The 21,835-nt window shown below is 38.5% G+C and overlaps 1 protein-coding gene across 1 annotated transcript in view; it reads right to left on the reverse strand.

Annotated features, from left to right (window-relative positions):
- Positions 1-21,835, reverse strand: part of DENND1A (DENN domain containing 1A) — a 343,291-nt gene that overhangs the window by 177,424 nt on the left and 144,032 nt on the right. The window contains exons 7-9 of the mRNA XM_026657267.2: positions 10,954-11,023; positions 9,658-9,738; positions 5,527-5,580 (exon numbers count right to left, since the gene is read on the reverse strand). Of these exons, the coding sequence (XP_026513052.1) occupies positions 5,527-5,580; positions 9,658-9,738; positions 10,954-11,023 (205 nt within the window). The remainder of the gene's footprint in view (positions 1-5,526; positions 5,581-9,657; positions 9,739-10,953; positions 11,024-21,835) is intronic.

Raw genomic sequence — 21,835 nt, forward strand, 5'->3', positions numbered from 1 at the left:
CCATCTCTCTGTGATGCCAAAACATAGCGCGTGACGACACAATTTTTTCTAAGTGGTATGAATCAAGATGTTACAAATATATGGGGGCCTGTTCTTCCCTCAAGGAGCATGCAACTTCCATGGATGTTAGTAGAGTCGGGGCACAGCAAAAGGAGTGTAGAATCCCTGAATTCTGCCTGAACTGAATCAACTACACAGAAAGTGAAAGATTAAAAGAGTAACAAAAATCTATCAGCAAAGGGAAATACAGGAAGAGAACTTGACAATTTAATGGGGAAAAGCTGTTAAGGTTTTGTAAAGTTTGCCTAAGCATGACAGTGGCTTTGAGAGACATTTATATATCTACATGTGGAGCTTTTTATATGGTTTTATTTTTCCTCTATAAAGATCTGCAAATTTCTGAAAGTGGAGAGAACACCTATAGAACATGAAGGATTCATGGCACGATACTGAGGCTGGGCAATGCATGTGCAGTGATTTGCACATTTATTTATAAAAAAGATGTCATCTTTAAAGAGAAAATTGTGCTAAGTTCAAAATAGGTGGCTACACTTTCTAAGTAGCTAAGCTGAAAATGAGTAGGAACCAAGCTGCCTGAAAACAGGGGAGTCCCAATTTACTCAGTACAGTTGTTATATATTTGATTTCTCACCATTTAAAACTCTCCTTGGACATTAAAGCTGAGATTTCTCAAAGGATTTAAGGGAATCAGGTACCCAGGCCCCATTAAAAATCAATGAGATTTGGAAGCCTGACAACTCCCTCATGCTACTTTCAGAGTCCCACCCTAAATTCATTCAACAATTACTCTTTTTTTTTTTTTTTTTTTTTTAATTGTTAGTAGGTATGTGCACTTTTTGTTGATTTTATTCAGGCCAAAAGATTTCACTCCTGCTTCCTCCTCCTTCAGCATTATCCCAAAGAGAACTTCTCAATGGGATTACAATTGAGTGTACCCCCTTCTGTGCAATGGAACAACAACTGGAGTCACAAATGTAATAGTAACCACAAAAACAACAAGGAGTCCGGTGGCACCTTAAAGACTAACAGATTTATTTGGGCATAAACTTTTGTGGGTAAAAAACCTCACTTTTAAGAGTAAGTGTGCCATAACTTCTATGTATGCTAGACTGCCATTAAAAATGTATATGCATCACTGAAAAACAAATTCTCTCAAACTATCATAGCTAGTCACTCATCTCTAGGTATAAACTTCATTTAATAGTCTTTTGTAAATTTCCCTTTTGGAATAGGCCAGCTTTATTTAGAAGCACATTTTATTTCAAATTTCACACATTTAAAAGTTGTTCTTCAAAGATCTAACAGTTGCTTATCATATTATGTAATCCATAATATATTTTATAATGCCAGGATGTAGCTTTTGAAGGGCAGGACAAAAGAAAGAGGTGAATATTCTATTACAAATGGTCTAAATACAGGAATATAAAATTACCAGTTTGAAAAAAGTCATGGAACTCAAGAACTTAAATCAGATACATACATTTTAATAAGTGAGATATCACGCAGTTTGAGGTTGTGATGTAAAATGGAAAGAATATATATCACAGCACCATCAGACAGAAACTTCCATCATCTCTGAAACAGCTAAATTACCTGACAAATCTGAAATACAATGGATACTGTGTGTCTAACACTACTTGGTAATGTATTTCCTGCAATGAACCCAATTTGTTTATTTCTGAAAGTCACAATGCATTCATAAATCTTTCATATAACCTAAGAAATCTTTTGAAATAGTGAAATCTCAGTTGTTATATGTAACTGTCCATACTAAATGCTTTTGTGGATCATTAACCATTCTGGTCTGACACAAAGCCAGATAATTACGACATGTTTGTTAATGTTCCAAATGGAGCTCTATGTGATTCTCCATTAATCATTACACACAACTTCAAAATCTAGCACTACTAAACATTTGTTAATAGAGGCTTAAAAATGTAATTACTGCCATGATATGTGGCATTATTAAAAATGCAGGTCAATTGTTTAAAATCTATAAAGATTTATGTTCATTTAATGCCTTTATATTATTGTCTATATAAACCACAATCCTACCTGAAAGTTACCTTGACAGACAGATAAAACCCTAGTGAGCAATTACACAATGATATTCATTAGCAAAGAAAAGCACTGCTTTTATTAAATAGAAACCTGAGAAGTAGCTGAGAATTGACTTTAACAACGAACCTTAGACCAAAGGGTTTCATTTTCAACATTTGCTTTTATTCTTTTCTTATACCGAGACCTAGATTGATGAATTTGCATAAAAATTTATTGGACTAACTTTATGACATCAGTTATTGTTTCCATTTTATTCCCATGTGTGTCCTCTGCATTCCCGATCAGAACGCTGAGGATCCCTCCATTAAAACCCCCATCACCCACATTGATACCCACATTGCTGGGACCATATTATTCTCTTTGAGGCCCATCAACACCACTCAATGATCCAAAGGGGATGATTTTTAGCATCACAAGGCAATCCCCTCTCCTGCAGACTGAACATTAAGATTTCAAAGCGTTTCCAAGTCCTTCTGGTCCAAGGCCTTTTCTTTTATAACAGCCTTGATTCATAAGCATTCATCACGTCTCCTGTACAGACGTTTTGGGAAGTTGGCTTATGCCTTAGGACTCAAGCCAACATCACTTGCAGATGTAACAAACTGAGGGTAAATAAAACTATACATTCTGAAATCAGTACTGTGTGATATATCCTGTATCCTGTTTTAATCTCTGCTGGTAATTCATTATTTGATCACTCCCAACTCAATCTCTTTGTGACTCAACATACCCATCTGTAAAATAGGAATAATACTTCCCAACCTCCTTGGGTGGCCTCATTGTAAAATCTTTGAGCTCATCAGATGAAAGAAGACAAATTAGCAATAAAACATTATCACCACCACCACTTGGGAAAAGATACCATACTCAAACCAGACTGACTGCTGATTTAGCTTCAGGACATGAGTCCTGTATTACTTCTAATGTATCAAAGTTCCGTGAAAACCAATGCCATAAAAAAAAAAAAAAAAAGCATGTGTATTACATTTAATGGCAATGTAAAGACCTACAGAAAAGCCAGTAACTATGTATATTTCCAATGGGAAAAACAAGGGACAAACACATCTGCTGCACAAACTCACCAAGCAACACACTAATAAATAATTAGAAGGTCTGGCTGGATTCTTTATTTTTATAACACAAATGGATTTTATTTTTTTTTTGAGTGCAGCATTTGACCTCAGAAGGTTTTGTCCTTTATCTAGCAGCAGGACTTTGAGATGTCAGGCAGGCAGATTTGGAAAAGGCCCACAACGAGGAGGTCTAAAGAGTAGTCAAGGCCAGTAAATGTCAGCTAGGTCCTCTCTGTGTTTGACACTTGCAGAGCTCTCCCCTGATGACATATCTGAGGTATGGTGAAACCTGTACAAGGCACTGTACTCATTGGGCCGAAGTGTATCTCTGAAGAAAGCACTCCAAAAAACCCAGAAACAGAGTAAAGTTCTGCTCAACCTTCACTAGAAAGCTACGTGGTACGCAGCTGATCTTTATTGTCCCTTATGTGATCATTTAAGACAGTCCCATGGTCTGCTTAACAGGTCCCTACCATGCTCCTCCATCCCAATTTGTCTACAGGACCATCATCTTTAATAATCTGCATCTGGATACTAGATAGACCAAACTCTTGATCTGTTGCCTGCCACTGTGTAGGTATGGCAGAGAGGAAGCATGCTGTCTTCACAAAAGAGAATGCTACCCTTAAAGTCTCCTGCCAACGTAGCCACTAAGCTGCAGAGAAGTCCAGAAAACTGGAATTCATTGCCCCAGCGCTTAGCCAGAATTCAGACACCAAATTGTGAAGGCTCTAAGAACACACGGGTGGGGCAGGATAAAAAATGTGGGAGAAAATACCAAAGGTGATACCTTGAAAAGTCCAAGGAGGTTTTATACAAAACAACTGCACTTCACCCCTTCTGAAGCCCTAGCAATTTTGGCATTTTAAATGTTATGATTTTCAACTAGAGATATTTAAATTCATCATTAACATTCTTGACTCAAAACAGTAAATAGCATTATAAAAAAAAACTTCAGAAAACATTAAGAACAGCTTCAATACAGGAAAAAGAACAGGAGTACTTGTGGCACCTTAGAGGCTAACAAATAAGTCCTGTTCTTTTTGCGGATACAGACTAACACGGCTGCTACTCTGAAACTGTCAATACAGTGTATTTTTCAATCTTTCTGAAAAGGTTAATTTTAAAACAGAAACTCTATCCCACAGAAATGCACAGTCAGTCAGTTACTGAAGTTATACTTCTTTTCTGCTTACTGAGTCTGAAGCATCATTGATGGCAGCAGCACAACTATAGAAACTGGGTATATTAACTGTAGTTGGGAAACCAGCAGAGGGAGCACAAAACTTTAATTTGGGGGCAAGTGGGTTGGAAGTGACAAAAGCCAGGGCTATTTTATTATTGGCTCATGGTGAAATTGTAAATGTTCTTAAAAAATAAAGATCTTTAGAAGTTTTTAACAACATGCCTTTCTATTTTGCCTGTTTAGGTAAAAGTGAAATAGATAAAACTTCTCATCTGCCTCACTCATGCATGCATATGCACAGCTGCACACACTAATACCTCCTCTACCCCAAAATGGTCTGCCATGGCGTCACTTTGAAAAATACTTCACAGATCTGTACCCAATAACAATTAAGTTTTAAATAGATTATTATAGTATCTGACACTGGCAAATGCCACTAAGATGGCCGAGCCTCCTTAATCCACAGTCATTAGCAAAAATATTGTTTTTAGTCAGTCAGTTTTGGGTGGGCTGAAACTGTAAGTGTTTCTCTTAAATAATAACTTTTTATCAAAGATATTTTCATTCATTCAAACTAAGTTTGCCTTGCAAACCAATCAGAAAGCAGCAAGCTTTATCAATACTGGTAGGGCTAGAAACAGTCACTAAGACACCTATTGCAGAATAAGCCTTTTTCCTGATGAGCTATTTTATTTTTAAATATCCTTATTTTTTAGGGAACACTCATTATTAATGTCTGCATCTCTGAAAATAAACATCTTGATTTGGCATTTACATCAAGAGACCATTATTCTGTCACAACTTCCCATTCACTTGATATTTTTTCTTAATTAAATAGACAATTTAATCTGATCATCTGACACTGTAAATCATTTGCTCTAGAGAGAATACTGGAGAGAAGCTTTATGGGGTTAATTTACAGTAATTATGGAAAAAGCTAATTTATTGTGTCACTGGTTAATCCTGCCGAAGCAATTTAGCAGCAGACATCCTGTAACACGATTTGGTACAGTAATATTTAACGTTTGAGAAGATAAACAGTGGAAGAGATTCAATATCTAGTACGAGTTCACAAAATATCATGTAACGAGGACTACTAGCTCTAAGTGAGGATAGTTTTTTGTCTTGCTGTTCTTGAAATTAAAAGGAAAAACTGCAAAATGTATAATCCTCTATGCTACTCACATTTTCAGGGATACTGGGAAGCTCTGTGATGTCAGGCACACTAAAGTAAGAATGCTGGAAAGGAAAAAACAAACAATTATTTTTGCATAGTTAAAAGAAATACAAAATATTGCTTGGAATCAGTAATGTGTTTAGCCCATAATTGCAAAAGGAAACTGATATATAACAACTTTTTCTATCAACTACCAATGAGATCATTTTGCCATTGTTTTCAAAATTTAGATTTTTTTTCTCAAGGTTAAAAAAATACTATAACAAATGTTGAGTCACAAAGTATCAAATATCTTTAAAAGGATAAATTACATGTAATTCTTGTACTTCAGATGTATTAATACACATAGCCTCACACTATTTATGACCTATGTCAGAAGAACTCCAAAGCTTTCTGTAATTCAGACCATCTTTCCTCAGCCCACTGCAAGATCCATGTCTGAGTACAGAACATGCAACAGCCAGCTCCTTTTTGGCCTAAGGTAGTACAATATTAATGTGTTTCACTGTTTAGGCAACAAAAGAAATGGAGCTGTATCTAAAAAGGGCTCCTACTTTCAGAGAATGAAACTGACTGGTAATTTTATCCTTTGTCTTAAACTAGGGAACTCTCATAATTACCCTCCCCGATCGCTGCATGAAATACAAAGAGTTCTGATGCAATAACAATGGTTGCTCTTGATCTCCTTGACATATCTCCTTTTATATATTATAGGATTCTCCAGTGGTACCTTAAGAGTGTTCCTGATGACTGCTAGAGAATGATTGAAGCGCTGCAAAATTATATCACCCGGCAGAATAAATGAGAGTTCCTCTAGGGAAATATATACTGTGAAATTAAAAAAGCAGCACCATTTAAGAAAGCAAACAGAACTTAAGATATATCATTTATTAACTATTCTCTTGCTTATTGTCTCTTGAATCCCATGGCTAATAGTAACATGGAGCAGTCTTGCGCAATGCACATTTGTATTGCTATATGGTTTGGAATGTTCACAGTAGATGGTGTCAAAAATCTGCACCAAAAATGCTCCAACCTGCCAAGTACCCCCTTTAGATGCCCTGATCTACCACACCAGACAGGCAAACTACCAAGTTTGCATATGGCAAATTTTGTCCATAGCAGATGCTGTTGCTTCAAGTCCAGCTGGTCATAGTTAAGACATGCATAATGAGCAGATAAACATCCATTCATCGGTTATATCAAAAACTAGCCCAAAATAAATACAGAGCTAGAGAGTTGCAGTGCTAAAAAGATTACTATATGGGAGAAGAACCCATTATAAACATATAACGCCATTCCCACATTTGTAAACATACAATACAGAAAAGCCCTCACCGTAAAGACGCAACAAGTTTCAATGATTGTATATGACTGATACAATAACTGATTGTACAGACTATGAGCAATAAAATTAATTAACAGTATTATCTAACTACAGAACTTGGCCACTGCAAACAAACATCAATGGGACTTTTAAAACGTTTTTTTAAAATGCATTCAATTATTAAATGATTGTGCAGCACGAAGAAACAAAGCTGAACAAATTATCTCTTTCAGGTGCAATAAATGGAAATCCATTGTCTATTACCAAAATGTTTGAAATCAACCCACAGAAGTAAGAGGAGACTGGAATAAGTACAAAAAGTTTCGGGGAGGTTTGTATGTTACATCAAATACTAATGTTGCCACATACTGAAGGCTATGTCACCAATGAGTATGAGATTCAATGCAGAGTTTACAAGTTAAAAAAACATTCTGAAATAATAATTTTTTTCTAAGCACACCTTCATAAAGTAGTTATGCTTCTGCTGGTGCCTAGATCGGTCTTATATTTAATCTGATAAAGGTTTCCAAATACATGTGGGTGGTTGGCATACTCCTAACACTATTTTTTGAATGTATCTAGTACACTGATTCATTAGAAGAGGATTTCCATGTTTATCATATTGATATGACTATAGGATATTTGTCAACTTTGACAACTGTGGTTCTATTTGTGTAGTGTGCCTGAACTTAGAATAATTAACACACATGATAGCGGGGTTTCAGGTTCTAGGAGAAAGGCACTGGCTAGAGGAATCAGATGGATTCCCTCTGGGAGGGTTCTACATTAATGTTCAAGGCCCCAGTATTGCTAAGCCGTGTGCATACTTTAACTTCAACTGGATTACTCATGATGTGCAAAGTTAAGTACATGTATAAGTCTTTGCAGGATCAAGGCCCATGTATTTTTCATTCATGGCTTTCAAATACCAAAACTCACAATTTGCTATCCTGTTTTATGGTCAGTTGGCGTGTTAAAGAAGATAATGCTGTTTGAGTAATTTAACTGGAAAGCTATTTTGTGTACACCTTTTTATTTGTAGCTATTTGAAAAACTGTCTAGTTTTTATGTTGGTTTCCTAGTTTCCTGATGCTTCACACCACTGCAATTTGTGAATTGCTTAATGGAGCGATTTACTTGCTTTACATTCCAGGAAACTATTTTTGTTTTATTATTAACTATTTTGATAATGCAAGACATTTCTGCAGTTCTTATTTTGGGAGGTGAGGGTGGGTAGAGAGACTCAGTATTTTTGTTTGTAAGTTAATAGTGTGTATATTTTATATTATTTTGAATTTTATAATTTCTTATAAGACTGGCACTTTATTTTGTGTTAAAGTTTTTTGGGGACTGTTGTGCTCTTGTAATGTTTCCACAAGTCACACAATTCTATTGTATAGAGTGTTTATCATACATTCTATACTTCATGAACGATTTATGGGCTGAAGTATCTAGCAGTTAAAACAGCTACACTGACTACAGATAAAACAGGTATGCAATGCAGACTTTAGCTTCTCAATGTGTCACTACTTTAATTTGAATTGAAAAGGAGCAAAGAGGAAATGGAATATTGAGACTACACAATGAATAGGAAAAAAACTCCACAAGCTCTTACAGATCCATCAACTTGTAAACAGCTAAACTAAAATGCTTAAATAGCCCAAAACAAAAGTAGTCCCTAAGCTGTCCTTTGATATTCTTTCCTGCTCCAATGCTCATGAAATGTTTGAGGCAAGGGGAGACCAACAGCATTCCTTGAAACCACTGGTATGAAACAACTGAAATATCCCAACAGATCATCCTGTCTCTGAGACAGCTTGTCCTCTAGGTCAGGCAGACATGCTGTTCATACAATAGCTTTCCGTGATAGGACTGGGTCATCTCCACTGCCAGCTGGTGACCTAGCTAGGCCAAACAACTGCTACCTGTCGACTGACATTATAGGGTGAAGTGATGAGAGTAAGCTGTTTGTAGCCAGCAGTTCGTTTTAAAAGGAGGGGGGAAAGGGAAATGAAAGAGGCAGGCAGATAAGCAGAGCTGTAGCTGTACATCAGCAGCTCTAAATGTGAATTCTAAAAGCCTAAGCAGCACACAAAGCAACATGTGTTGAGTATTTTTCACTGGCTTTTTCAGATTTAGGAATTGCTGCCCAGAACACAAGGTTGATTCGCAAACATCAACTGGAAGAAAACAAAGAGAAATCTTTCCCTTAAAGCCCCACCAACCCATCCAAACGTAAGTTCTTCCACTAGTTTTTCACTAAGACTGGAACAGAATATAACAACCTCAATGCAAGTGTGAGGAAGAATAACTATTGGTTGGGGGGGAAGGGGGGAGAACGACACACACACGGAAATCACATGCACCAAAGTGTTAGTGCTCAGAGTGTTGCTCTGCCAGGCAGGAGACTCTGAGTTTGCTTCCCAGTCTTGTTCCTAATGCAGGCCAGCAGGGGCTGGGAGTGCTGCAGAGGTAGAATCATGAACCCCAAGAAGAGGAGTGTTGTGTTGCTCAGCAGTGACCCCTCTAGCTGATTAGGAGCAATGCTCACAAGTGTCCATACAGAATCCCACCCAGTCCTCTGCAGATCAAAGGATGGGGACTCTTTTCAGGGTTAACACTAGGGAAATGGAGAGGCTCTTCAGGGCTTTGACTGGAAAGGGGGCGTGCACAGCTCCTTGTCCCTGACGGAAAACAATATAATCTGCTACAAGACTCAAAAAGAAGAAAGCGCTGTTTTGATGTTTTTCTCTTACAATGGTACATAATGAAAATGTGTCTCCTTAGTTTGCTGCTGTTTTCCCTTACTTACCACACTGAGATTAACAGGTGTTCCTGGGTCAGGAATGGGAAGTTTATGAAGTGTTTCTAGGAGTTCATTCCTCTGACTGTCCTGAAATAAAAAAGTATCTGCTTAATAAAGGAACACTAAGCAATAAATTGTCATCTCATGCCAGGCACTGAGATATAAGTATATGGGTGCTCTGAGGCTAGATCACTTGCAAATGTAAGGAACAGATGCCAAAAGGATTTATACTGCAGACTCAAAGGAAATGACACCATTTTCTATGCAAATATCCTGGCAATATAAAATGCTGCTTTTAAAAACATAATACATCTTCCCACATGTAGGTTTCTATGTTTTTAAATCGTTCAAGAAATCTATCAGGGCACCATCCTATGCATGACTATGATCTCATCCCAGGGAGGGCCAGCTTCCATAGCAACTATTTCATAACAGAAACTATTTGCTTTCAGCTGAAGACATCATTATAAAAAGGCAAGCGCACCTTCTTCTTCTAATTTGTAGAAGTGTGATAAAATGCAAAATACGACTATTATTGGAGAAATGGTAAGGGAATCAAGGCAGTAACATATAGCAACCAGTCAGATTATAACAGTACTGCAGTAGCCTATCGTATCTGAAACATACATGATACATACAACGTATAAAGTTTTCCACAGTATGCATAATCTCCATGCACCACCAACTTTCATTTATAGTCCTAGAACTGACCCTTAATATTTTCAGTTCATATTCTGAATGAAATATTAAAAAGCATGCTTGAATTCCACACCACCACCCCAATTTTAAGTGTAAAAATCTATGTCTTCAACATTGGTAAGACAGATAGGATGAGCAACAGGAAAAAGGTCTTTTGCCTCAGCAGACCTGGTTTCAAATCTGTATCGGGTCACCACATAAGTAGGTTTAGAGAAGACATCTGTCCAACACTCATAGAAGCACAGTTACTCTGTCTTCCAGGAGGCCCAATACCAGAACTGCAAAGATGCTATGGCAATGATTAAGGTACTAATTAACAGAATACTGGAGGAACTTTCATGGTACTTGCCTAACTAAACTGTACCTGGCTCTCTCCAATGACTCTTTTTTGGATACCAAACTTAACCTAAAATGTGTTTGCATTTCTCAAAGCCCTTTTCATGAGAGTAGCTAAGTAGATCATAAAGCCCATTCTATAGGACTGTATGGTACAGATTGACAATTCAACTGGGTATTCTCTTATGAGAGTATTGCCTATATGGTTAATTTTCACCCTATCTAGTACGTGTGATGTTTGGAAAATGAGAGAGCTCCGAAAAGTACCTGTCCTTTTGCTGTATAATCTGCCAAGATGTTGAGCAGCTTATAAAAGACTTCAAACCATGGGAGATAACTAAAAAACAAAAACAAAAAGCACAACTGTAAGTTACTTGAAAATATCATCATGTAATTCTAGATTGGCAAGTTTTGTTATACACAGTTGATGCATCGTTAACAAAAGCCACACCATCGGAGCTGACACTTTGATAAATGGCTGGCAGGAAGGTGTGCGAGTTCTCTCTCCTGTAGTGGGTGTGGCCAGGAGGACGAGCCATGGCACTGCAGCGTGTATTGGCCACTGATCCCCTTCCGTTGATTGCAGAGCTTCCAATAATCACTCTTGGAGCTTCTGGCCACAGCATGGCACCACCATAAAAGGCAGCAATGGGTAAAAGTAGGTCTAAGAATCCAAGAAGTCAATGCTGAAAATTCATAAGAACAAAGGCCACCATTTCCAAACTCATTTCACTGTACATGCAATAAAGGGATGATCATGCAGAAGTCATAACTGTCTATGCAGCCATTGGTAACATTCTGGAATTGTTTACAAGTGCACATATTGTTGGACACTTTTTTAATTATACAAAGTTTTCCCATAGTGCATGCTTAATTAGTGACCTTCAGTGCAGCTGTTGGGGCCCTAAAAAAGGTAGAAAAAGGTGGCTGTTCTGTAATTGGATCCTGCCCTTATTTTTTTTTTTTTATTACCATAAAATTATTTGCATATTCTTTAAAAAATTATTTCTTTTTAAAATGAATCGCCAGAATGATGGGTATATTCTCTTACCCAGCATCTATAAAATTCCATTTATTCAAGCTGTAGTTAGACCAAGTATACTTCTTACCCTGAATGCAAATTTGTCTCATTTATACCATATCAGTTCTTTACAATAATCAGTAACAAAGAGTCAACTTTGAAAGGCGCGAACATGCTGAAAATTATGTATCTGCTTTTTCACACTGTATGTCTATTTAGTACTGCTATGCCTTGTAGGGACGTTTCTACTGCACATAAACAAGGACAGACAGCTAAGACACTAGTCTGTGCTGTAGGAAGCTCTGCTTGGATTTTATACCATGCTGCATGGCAAGGGTCTTTGAGTGTATTTATTTTTTAAATCTCTGCAAGGAATTTCCCCTAAGCTATAGTGAACAGGCAAGCTAGGAGTATGAAGCATAAAGTGATTTCTCTGTTAATCACAGATGCCTTGTGAAGCAAATAAAGTATATTTTTGATATAGTTGGACAAGATTTAAAGCCTTTACACAATATGACTACATCCTGCCAACTGTAAAGAAATCAGGGCCCCTATGGTTACTAACTGTACAGCTTGTAGTAATAAATGAAGTGAGAAGCAATATACGTGACAGATAAAGTGAACAGCACTCCATCATTAACATTTGTTTGAAGCCAGCAAATGCTACTGTAAAATTTAAGTAGCTTATCAAAATATACTGATAAGCAACTTAGCTTTTCACGTTATATGACAGTACTATCGCTTATGTTAATATGTTTCAAGTGACTCTGGGAACCACATATTGACTATTGCACAGAGAGAGAATTACTACTTTAAATAACGTTTAGTTTGGCATCACAATGTAAACATTCAAGAGGGATTAGACAGATAAGTTTCTCTCTTCCCATTTAGTTAAATAAACCTCAGCAGAGTTAAAAGCCATTATAATAGTAACAAGAAATCCTTTCAGAGTAAAACTCCTGCTCAGAGATTAACAAGAACTTGGTAAACAAGCCCATACAAGCATCACAAAATATTTTTCAAAAGAAGGGTTTAAGGTTTTTTGTTTTTTGGTTTTTTTTTAAGCTAACAATATGAAAAAGAAAACCTACTTCAAGGAATACATACTGAATTAGACTTAATCAGGCAGGGATCCTTAGCTGAAAATGCCATTTATAGAATCAAAATTACAATATTTTAGAAGTTTTATTTTTGTTTTAAACTAGATTTCTGTCAATAGCATATAAGTAGTAAACGAGAGAGATTTCAATTTCTAATTTTGACTGGGTTGCAACTTCACACAATGCTTGATAAATAGAATCTAACCAATCTCCTCAGAATGAGACATTTAATGGTTTAATAATTGTTTGCTACAAGGTAGTCCTTTAGAAATCAGCTGGTGTTCAAGTTTGAGTCCTTTTGGTACAGAGTTTGAGGCTGTCTGTGACAGCATAGTTTCCATGCACCTTTTTGCACTGACTGAGGCTTCTCTAGTGATGGCAGTGTTGAGGTTTTGAAGCCAAAGTCGGGTTGTATACCTCTTCAAAGAGCCACTGTTTTCCCCTGTTGGGAGGCCAGAGTTCACAGCTGAACCTTATCTTGCTACAGAGCCAACAGAGTTTCCTGTATTGCTTCATTAAGCCAAACATGCCAACTCTATGGGTTTTATTCAGTTGCCTGCAAGGACATTGGATCCAAATTCCATTTTAACTCTCAGTCAGCAGCTAGTAAATAGTTTCTGTATACAAAAAAGTGGAGATAAATATTTATATTTACACATTGCTAAAATGTCTGAACTGACGGTCATTCTGCACACAGTTCCGGGTGAGGGGAGGCATGCTGCCATTTCTATTACACTTGCTCACTCCCTATTTTTCCTTACTGCTCATTCATCTCTCTTATTGGACATGGTTATTATCCTGGCCTGTCACTTTCTACTCCTACTTTGTCCCGTCTCTCTCAAGTAATATTCACAGCTCAGTGTAACTGATCTAGTTCAGTATTTTATGGATTCAAACAATGCTACAGTTTGAAAATTAGCATCTCCAATTTAGGTGATGATGAAACGCATTCATGTTTCATAATACAAAGCTGGCAACAACACAAGAATGTCGGGCACCCATGGCTACTAGGGAGATATACGAGAATCTTGCGGGGAGGGGGTGGGGAGTGAGTGAAAGAATGATACAAAAATATCCAGAAATCAGAACCATTGCTGTTTCAAATAGGGGATTTTTCAGCAAACACAATTACAGCCAACATAGAATGACTTTGCCAAACCAACACGTCTATAAAAGGTCTAGATGTTTAGACTACCGTTTTCTATAAGGTACAGTATTAAGCATACAAGAGAATGCCTTTGGGGACCTGTGCTCCGTTCGCTAAGCTGTCACGGCCTGACTCCTTGCTTTCTAACCAAGCTTTATGTAGCCAGTGGAGAATCCCCACGAGACTCTGCATTGCCCCTTTCATCTGGGTATAAATGCAGCAGGCTTCTAGCCTACAGCAGTTGTCTTGAGACACGGTCTTGCTTCACTGTACCAGGCAGACCTGCAGGGAAGGAAAGGAAATTTCTACAGGATTTTTCCACTCCCTGTATTTTGCTTTTAGAAAGGCAAAATTTGCCTGACTGGTATTCAGATAACTGGGAAGGGGGGGGGGGGGGGGAATTCCTTAAAAGGGTAAGGGTTTGGGTAGGAATCAGAGAAGACTCTACCTGACAGTAATAAAGTTAAGTAGTAAGAGCAATGGTATAAGCAAAGAAACAACATATGCACACAGCCAAGAGCATCTTCCTTAAAACAACCATACTATGGAGCTGCAGATTATATATGAGTAGGGCAGGGAGAGAAGATCTCGATGTGGGACAGCAGCACATTTCTCTCACATGCTCAACTGCCCATTAGTCTCATATATTAACTGCAATTAAAATCATTACATAATTCAGCATTAGCTTTAGCAGTTAACTTCCCAACAACAGTCTCCCACTAATACAAAAATGTACATTTCCAGCTTCTCAGTTTTGGAAACAAGGTTATTTTTCTCAATAACTGTTTAATAACTGTGACTTGGAGAAGATTAGATTTCTCCTTTAATCTCAAATTATTTGTGTGAATGAGGGAGATTTCTCACCAAGGAAGGACTGATCGCCTTCTCTGTTATCACTGGTACAATGTAAGAGGCAGTACTGGTAACATAATGCCCTTGGAGTAATGGCACCTCCACAGAAAATCTAATGTAATTCCCTTGTATTTTCTGTGTTACCCTGAGAGGATGTGTGTGTCTTTCAGCAATTTATTGGAAATGCTACCTACAAAGTCCCTTTTACAGACTCGAGAATTCTCTGCCGTTCATAACATTTAACTATATATTTAAATTGCTGTGGCTGCACAGTGCAGTGTGTTGGTAATGTTTAATTTTATCAATACAGTAATTGCCAATCTTTTACTACATAATATTTGAAAAAATTGCAAATGTAGTGTATCTTAGATTCTCCTAGATCTCTCTCTCAGGTGCTTGGCTGGCTGGTTCTTACTGTCACGCTCAGGGTTTAACTATGATCACTGTAGGTGGGGTCAGGAAGGAATTTTTCTCCAGGTCAGATTGGAATGATCGCCTCACTCTGTAGCATGTGGGTGCGGGTCACTTGCCAGCTTTATCTGGATATATCACACTTAATCATTTCCCTTGTGGGAACCTTGGGCACTGGTGCATCTCAGTGCCTCCTATTCTCTGCCTGTGGTACATAATAGTCTAATTTCCCGTGGGTGGTAAAGCTTTTATCTAATTTTGGTTGTTGGGTTTAGGATGCAGGTGCTGGGCGGTGTTGGTGGCCTGTGATACACAAAAGGTCATAGATGATCTGGTAGTCCCTTCTGGCCTTAAACTCTATAAACTGAGCACTTCACAGCTTTAATGTGTTTATCCTCGTGGTAATCCTGTGAAGTAGGGAAGTGCTATTATCCTACATTACAAATGGTGAACTGGAGCACAGACAGGTGAAGAGACATGCACAAGGTCATGAAGGAAGTCTAGCTGAGCATAGAACTGAACCCAAGTCTCCAGATTCCCATGTTAGTGCCCTAATTCCTGGATCCTCCTCCTTCTTCCTGATAGTTTAAAGGAAGACATAGCAGCACCTTTGAGATTTTCTTTCAATTGACAGATGTATTTATTTAGAGAGATTTTCACATATAAGCCCATTTCTAAAGTTTTTACATCGCTCTCCATAAAATACATTAGTCACTACCCAAATTTGCAAACCTTTCAGACGCACTGTAAAGCTCAATTGTTTTCCTTTTGGGAGACTGAGGAGGGGAGTAGAACTAAGGAAATGGGCTGATAGTTGTTTACATACAAGTTTAGTATTATTGTGAGCAGCAAATCTAGTAAGTGTCAGAGGCAGTTCATTCCAATTATAATTTTTATGTTGTGTATTTTAAAACACCCAGAGCAATGGATGAGCGTCTTGGAAAAAATCAAAAGAAATTAAATGATATGCATGTCTATACACACAGAAAAACAAAGTGACTTGTTCTCTATGGATGCACACAGACAGAGTGATGTTATGGATTGTAAAGCCAGGTCATAGAAACGATCTGATTATGCACCTCTGAATGCCTCTCCTGTACTCTGCTCAGTAAGCCATCTCCATCAGCACAACCTCTGCCTTCCTCCATTAGGGATTTATCTCTCAGTACTGCCACCCTAACATTTAATATTCCATAACATTTTTACTTCCTCCTCCCAAATGCGGAATTTCGCTACTCCTTCTCTCCCCAAAAACACACTGGTGTGAGGTTCACCAGTGACAAGTTTAAGGTCCAACATCTCATGACCCTTCAAGGCTAAAAAAGGAAATGTTATCTCAATTGGGATAGAAGATGTCCAGCTTTCCAATGGGGCATATGAAACCTTCATCTAGTTATGGAAGCTCCCTGTATCATTTTTATGCACAAAAAAAGCTATTTGTGTTATATTCTGGATGCAGCAGCAAAGGAGATAGACAGTCACAGAGGGACCTGACAGAAACAGCTGTCTGCTGTGATTGCTTTTTTGTTCTAGCTGAAAAAACTGAAACTAACATGAAAGTGAGGCTTTGCACTGGGGAGGGGAGAGTGCCCAAACATTTAAAGGGACAGGACATTACAGTCCTCTGCCCTACTTTAAAAATATTTCCAAACACATATCCATTATCATGTATGTGGCTAACAAGAACACTATATAACCTATAAATTTCGGGTGGACTACTGCAGACTCTTAAATTGCAATAGATTATTCTGCCCTGGAATAGCAATTCACTAAGCAACTTATGAGCTCAGGAGCACAGCTGGTTTTCACTCTCTCTTGGGATAATGTGGTAATGTTGGAGAGGCAGCATTCCAAACAGGAACTGCCAGTGGGAAGGAACCAATTGGCTCTGGTACGGAATCAACTGGATCTGGTACCAAAGTTTCTCCCAACAAGCCACTGAAATTAACAGTTGTAATGGAAGGAGGTTCAACGGGAGGAACAAAAAGTCCTCCTGGTCATCCCCATACTCCAGTGCTTGTCAAGGCTGCAACTGGTGCATCGGTTGTTTCCATAAAATACTGTTGGAGAGTTTTATCATGAACTAAACAGGTCCCGTGCATTTCACTCCACAACCATAGTTGCAAGTCCACACTGAGGGCTTGTCTACACTTTAAATGCTGCAATAGTGCAACTCCACTGCTGCCACTGTACTGCTTCAATGAAAACACTACCTAAACTGATGGGAAGGCTTCTCCTGTCAGCATAGATAATCCATCTCCCCAAGAGGTGGTAGCTAGTTGCCCTAGCGCTGTCTACAGCTGCAGTTAGGTCAGTGTAACTACATCGTTCAAGGGTGTGAATCACACCCCAGACCAACATAGTTATACCGACCAAATTCCCCAGTATAGACCAGGCCTAAGTCTCCTACTTGAAAAGAATGATGACAAGGTCTCACATTGATCAATCTGCATAGCTTTGGATTTGGCTACACGTGAGGCAATATCAGGACGTAGCAGGTCCCAACAGGTAAGCAAAGATCTCTTCAAGAAAAGAGTTGCAGGTGACTCCTGGGTAGTAGCGTGTGGTGTGTTTCTGTAGGTAAGCAAGAAATTGTCCAATTTCTGCTGACGAGTCCAAATAGACTTATTAGCTCTTAAGGCATGTTTTAAGTGTTCGTACATAGTGTTTCACTAATCTGCTTATAGCAGGATAGTATGAAGCAGAGCATATGTGCTGAATTCCATTTGAAGTTAAGAACCTCTGACATTTTTCACAATAGAATTGAGGTCCATTGTCGCTCACTAACTGTAACAGTAAACCAAATTGGTTAAACAAGGTACGATGATGTCCAATTGTCTTGGCAGCTATAGTAAAAGTCATTCTGAAAACTTCTGGCCATTTCAAATGGGTGTTGACTATGACCAAAAACATATAACCTTCTAAAGGTCCAGCAAAGTCCACATGAATACATGTCCAAGGAGACTCCGGCTACAACCAACAGGCAGGGATTGTGCTGAACCAGGATCATGCTGAATGTGCTGACACGTAGTACAGAACTTTGCCTTCCTCTCAAAATCTTTGTTGATCCCTCGCCACCAGACATAACTCAGGTCTATGGCTTCATCCGTATAATACCGAAATGACCTGCGTGAAGGGCTTCTAAAACCTGAACTTGCCGTGATTTCGTAATGATCACTCACATTCCCCACAAGATGCAACCATGATTCACAGATAATTCATGTTGACATGACACTAATTGTGTAAACTGGGGATTCTTATGATCCAACACTGTACCTTATAGCACCATTCCCTTCACAAGAGAAAGCACATCATCCACAGTAATTTCTTTGTTGATGTCTGAACGAGGGATGGGTAACCTATCAATCAAAATGAGATAGAACACTTCATCTGCTGCTCTTTTGAGCTGACAAGAGCTTGAGCATGGCAGGCATAATAGTCCATCAGTATTGTTGCACTGAGTCCCTATGCAAAATTGAAGTAGCAACGCCCATCATTGCGTACGAGGAGCAACTAATGATAGAATTCCATGTTTTGGCCCAAAAACTGAAAGGTAAGCAAGGTAGAATGTCCACAATACAGATAGGTATGAAACGTCCAAATTGTGAAGATAATGATGAGAGCGTCTCACTCCCTTTGCGCTATTTGCCTCCTAGACGTCTCTCCCACAGGGAAATTCTCTCTTTTCCCTGTACCATCTGCACTGGATCACGCTCTGCTGGCCGTATGCTTACACTGCAAAATGCAGAATTCTGCCTTTGGCTGCACTTGGGCTCCCTCTCCCAGCTAAAGATCCTCAGTGCAGGCTAAGTGTTTACCTGCCCATCTGCTTGCATGTGGTCAACGAAGATGGCTGCTTGCTTCCACTTCATTGCTCGGTTTGAACCATTTTAGCAGTAATTGCAGAACTCTTATCCTTTGTTCTATCTTTATTTGCCTACTTTTCCCTCTCTAGCTGGCTGGTTCCCACTGTCCCAGGAGCAAGAATAGAAGGCTGTCACCTTGTGCTTCTAGGTGAGCTTTGTCCCCTTTCGCATAGTATTGGCTTACTTTTTTCTCTTCTTCTTGCAATGCAAGCACTGGACACACATGGAATATAAATCCTGCGTCACCAATGTTATATTTCTGGACCAAGCACAGGAGATAAACACAGTCACAGAGGGAGCAGACAGAAACACAACTCTCCTGCGCATTTTATTATTTTAGCTGCAAAAATGAGAGCAACATGAAAGTGAGGCTTTGCATTGGGGAAAGGCGAGTGCTCAAGCATTTAAAGGGACAGGACATCACAATTTTTTTTATATATAATTTGAATTGCAGTAGCACCTTGGTGTTTTTAGGCTTCTTTAAATGCATTACTGTTAATTCCCCCCCCCCCCCCCACATTGGTTTTTGTTGTTGGATTCATGGCACTATGGGAGCTTGGCTTTACAAGTGGAAGAATATAAAAAGTAACCCCAATAAATGTTATATGCTCTAAATACACCGTAAGGACTATTTGAGATTCAAAATTCTCTGCAAAGACCATCCCTACTGTGGGAGGAGACAGATCATGGGGTGGTGCAGTTTACATCACATCTGCTGGAGAGGGGGATGTAACTGTAATCATTTAAGAATGCTCAGAGACTGGTTGTTGCCATGAATTTGTAAAACAGTTTCTCTGTAAAATGTGTGGCACACCCAGAATAAATGATGGCACATTACAGAATAGAGGTTTAAATGACATTTCGTTGGGAAGACCTGCAAAACTCCCGGGTGGTTTGTTTGTGAGTACTGTGACCATTCAAGCTCACAGGATTAGAATTTTACATCATCCTATTATACGTTCTATATTAGCTATAGATAAGCATATGCACACATGCTTTAAAGATCGGCCATACTGCACTTCCGGTAGCCACTGGGAGGAAATGGTGGGTCAAAAAACCTGCAGGATCAAACCTTTCACTTGAGTCTCATGGTACGGCCTTCTTGCTTTTTTAATCTTTAAGAACTGATATAAAAATTTCCAATCCAATCCTAACAACTGGAATTAAAAGGTATCATAAGAATAATATCAAGCCAATTCTCAATGAATAGTTGAATATTTTTTAGTATAAAACACGGATAGGGTAATTAGCTGCTCTTAAATACAATTTTCTTTTAAACTTAAAGGCTACTTAGTTTTGAAGGTGTGACAAAGCTGTGGTCACTTCACAGTCACTGTAAACAACAATGTTAAGAATGTCTCCTGGAAGTTCATTTCAGCTCTCACTTTGCTCTCTTTGTCACTATACCATTGAAACCTTTTCTTTCATGCTAAGTGTCCAACTGCCTCAAACTCATTTATTCTATTTGCTTCTATAGTTTTACCTGGCGACTTATTCCATAAGTTTACTTCTCTGAGGAAAACAATGCTGTCTGCCTCCTTTCACTGAGTAGTGACAAGATACTTAAGAAGCAAAAAATCACACCAAAAAGAGAGAAAGAAGTAGATGATGTGCTTTCAAATGCCAGCTGAAAGCATAAGATGTGGATTTTGTCTTAGAGAAAGCCAACGTGCTACATATCCTTAAAAAACAATCAAACAAAAAACCTATGGACACAGAGGTTGAATTTATAACCAAAACACTCTGTACCACATGTGACTTAAGTAGCACAACTGGTAGCACTATTGAGGATTTATGGCTTATGACTTGCTCATATTTAATTTGTAACCGAACACTTCCCCTTCCTCTTAGCTACCTTAGAACTTTTGATTAACTCTTGTTTTCACAGGTCACAGGTTAAACAAAGGAAGGGAAGCGCTCTGCAGTGAAATTGCCCAGAGCACCACAGCAAAAAAGTGACCCTGTTTCAAGCAACATTAAAATAAGTAATAGACTAGAGATTGTTCAAGACAGTTGAAGTTCAAAGACTCCAGTAAGCATAAATCAGAACATTACTGGAAGATAAACAAAATAAGTGCTAAGGAAATGATGCTGCTGAATCTGACATTGTTTTATTCCAGGGCTACATTCTGTATCTGTTTACAGTTCTCTCACCAAGATGTCCCTCATATTTTTAAATGACAATACTTGCCACAAATCACCAAAATCAAATTAGACTCCCTCCAGTCTAGGAGGGAGATGTTCTCTCCCCCTCCTACCCCACCGCCTTTACTTTTCTCTTCCACAGAAATATCTCAGCATGCAACCCAGCCACATAGCTGGAGACAGGCCAGTCTGAAGGAAGTATGCTTATTTATATACAAAACAAGCAAATATGGGCACAGGAAAACTGCTTTTTACACTATATAAGGTCTGCACAAACTCTGCTGCACACGTTGCACAGTACCTTATTCAGTAACTCATATGTCATCACCTTTTTAGTGCACTCCTTGAAAATACAAAACACCATTAGTTACATGTCTCATAATGATTAGGGTTAGTCAGAACCTTATAAGACAACTTCATTGTACTGCAGTTGTAACAGAAATATGTTTTATGTTTAAAGAACACTAGTGGAAAAACAATAATGCCATGCAAAATCATCCAGGCAACAGCAAAGATGCAGGTTCAAATCTGTTTGTAGAAACAAATGCAAACTAGTGTACCCAGCCAAAAATACCCAAACAAACTAAAAAAACTACCATCACCATCA

Source organism: Terrapene carolina, unplaced genomic scaffold, assembly GCF_002925995.2.
Source record: "Terrapene carolina triunguis isolate 2854851 unplaced genomic scaffold, T_m_triunguis-2.0 Scaffold238, whole genome shotgun sequence".
NCBI lineage: Eukaryota > Metazoa > Chordata > Testudines > Emydidae > Terrapene > Terrapene triunguis.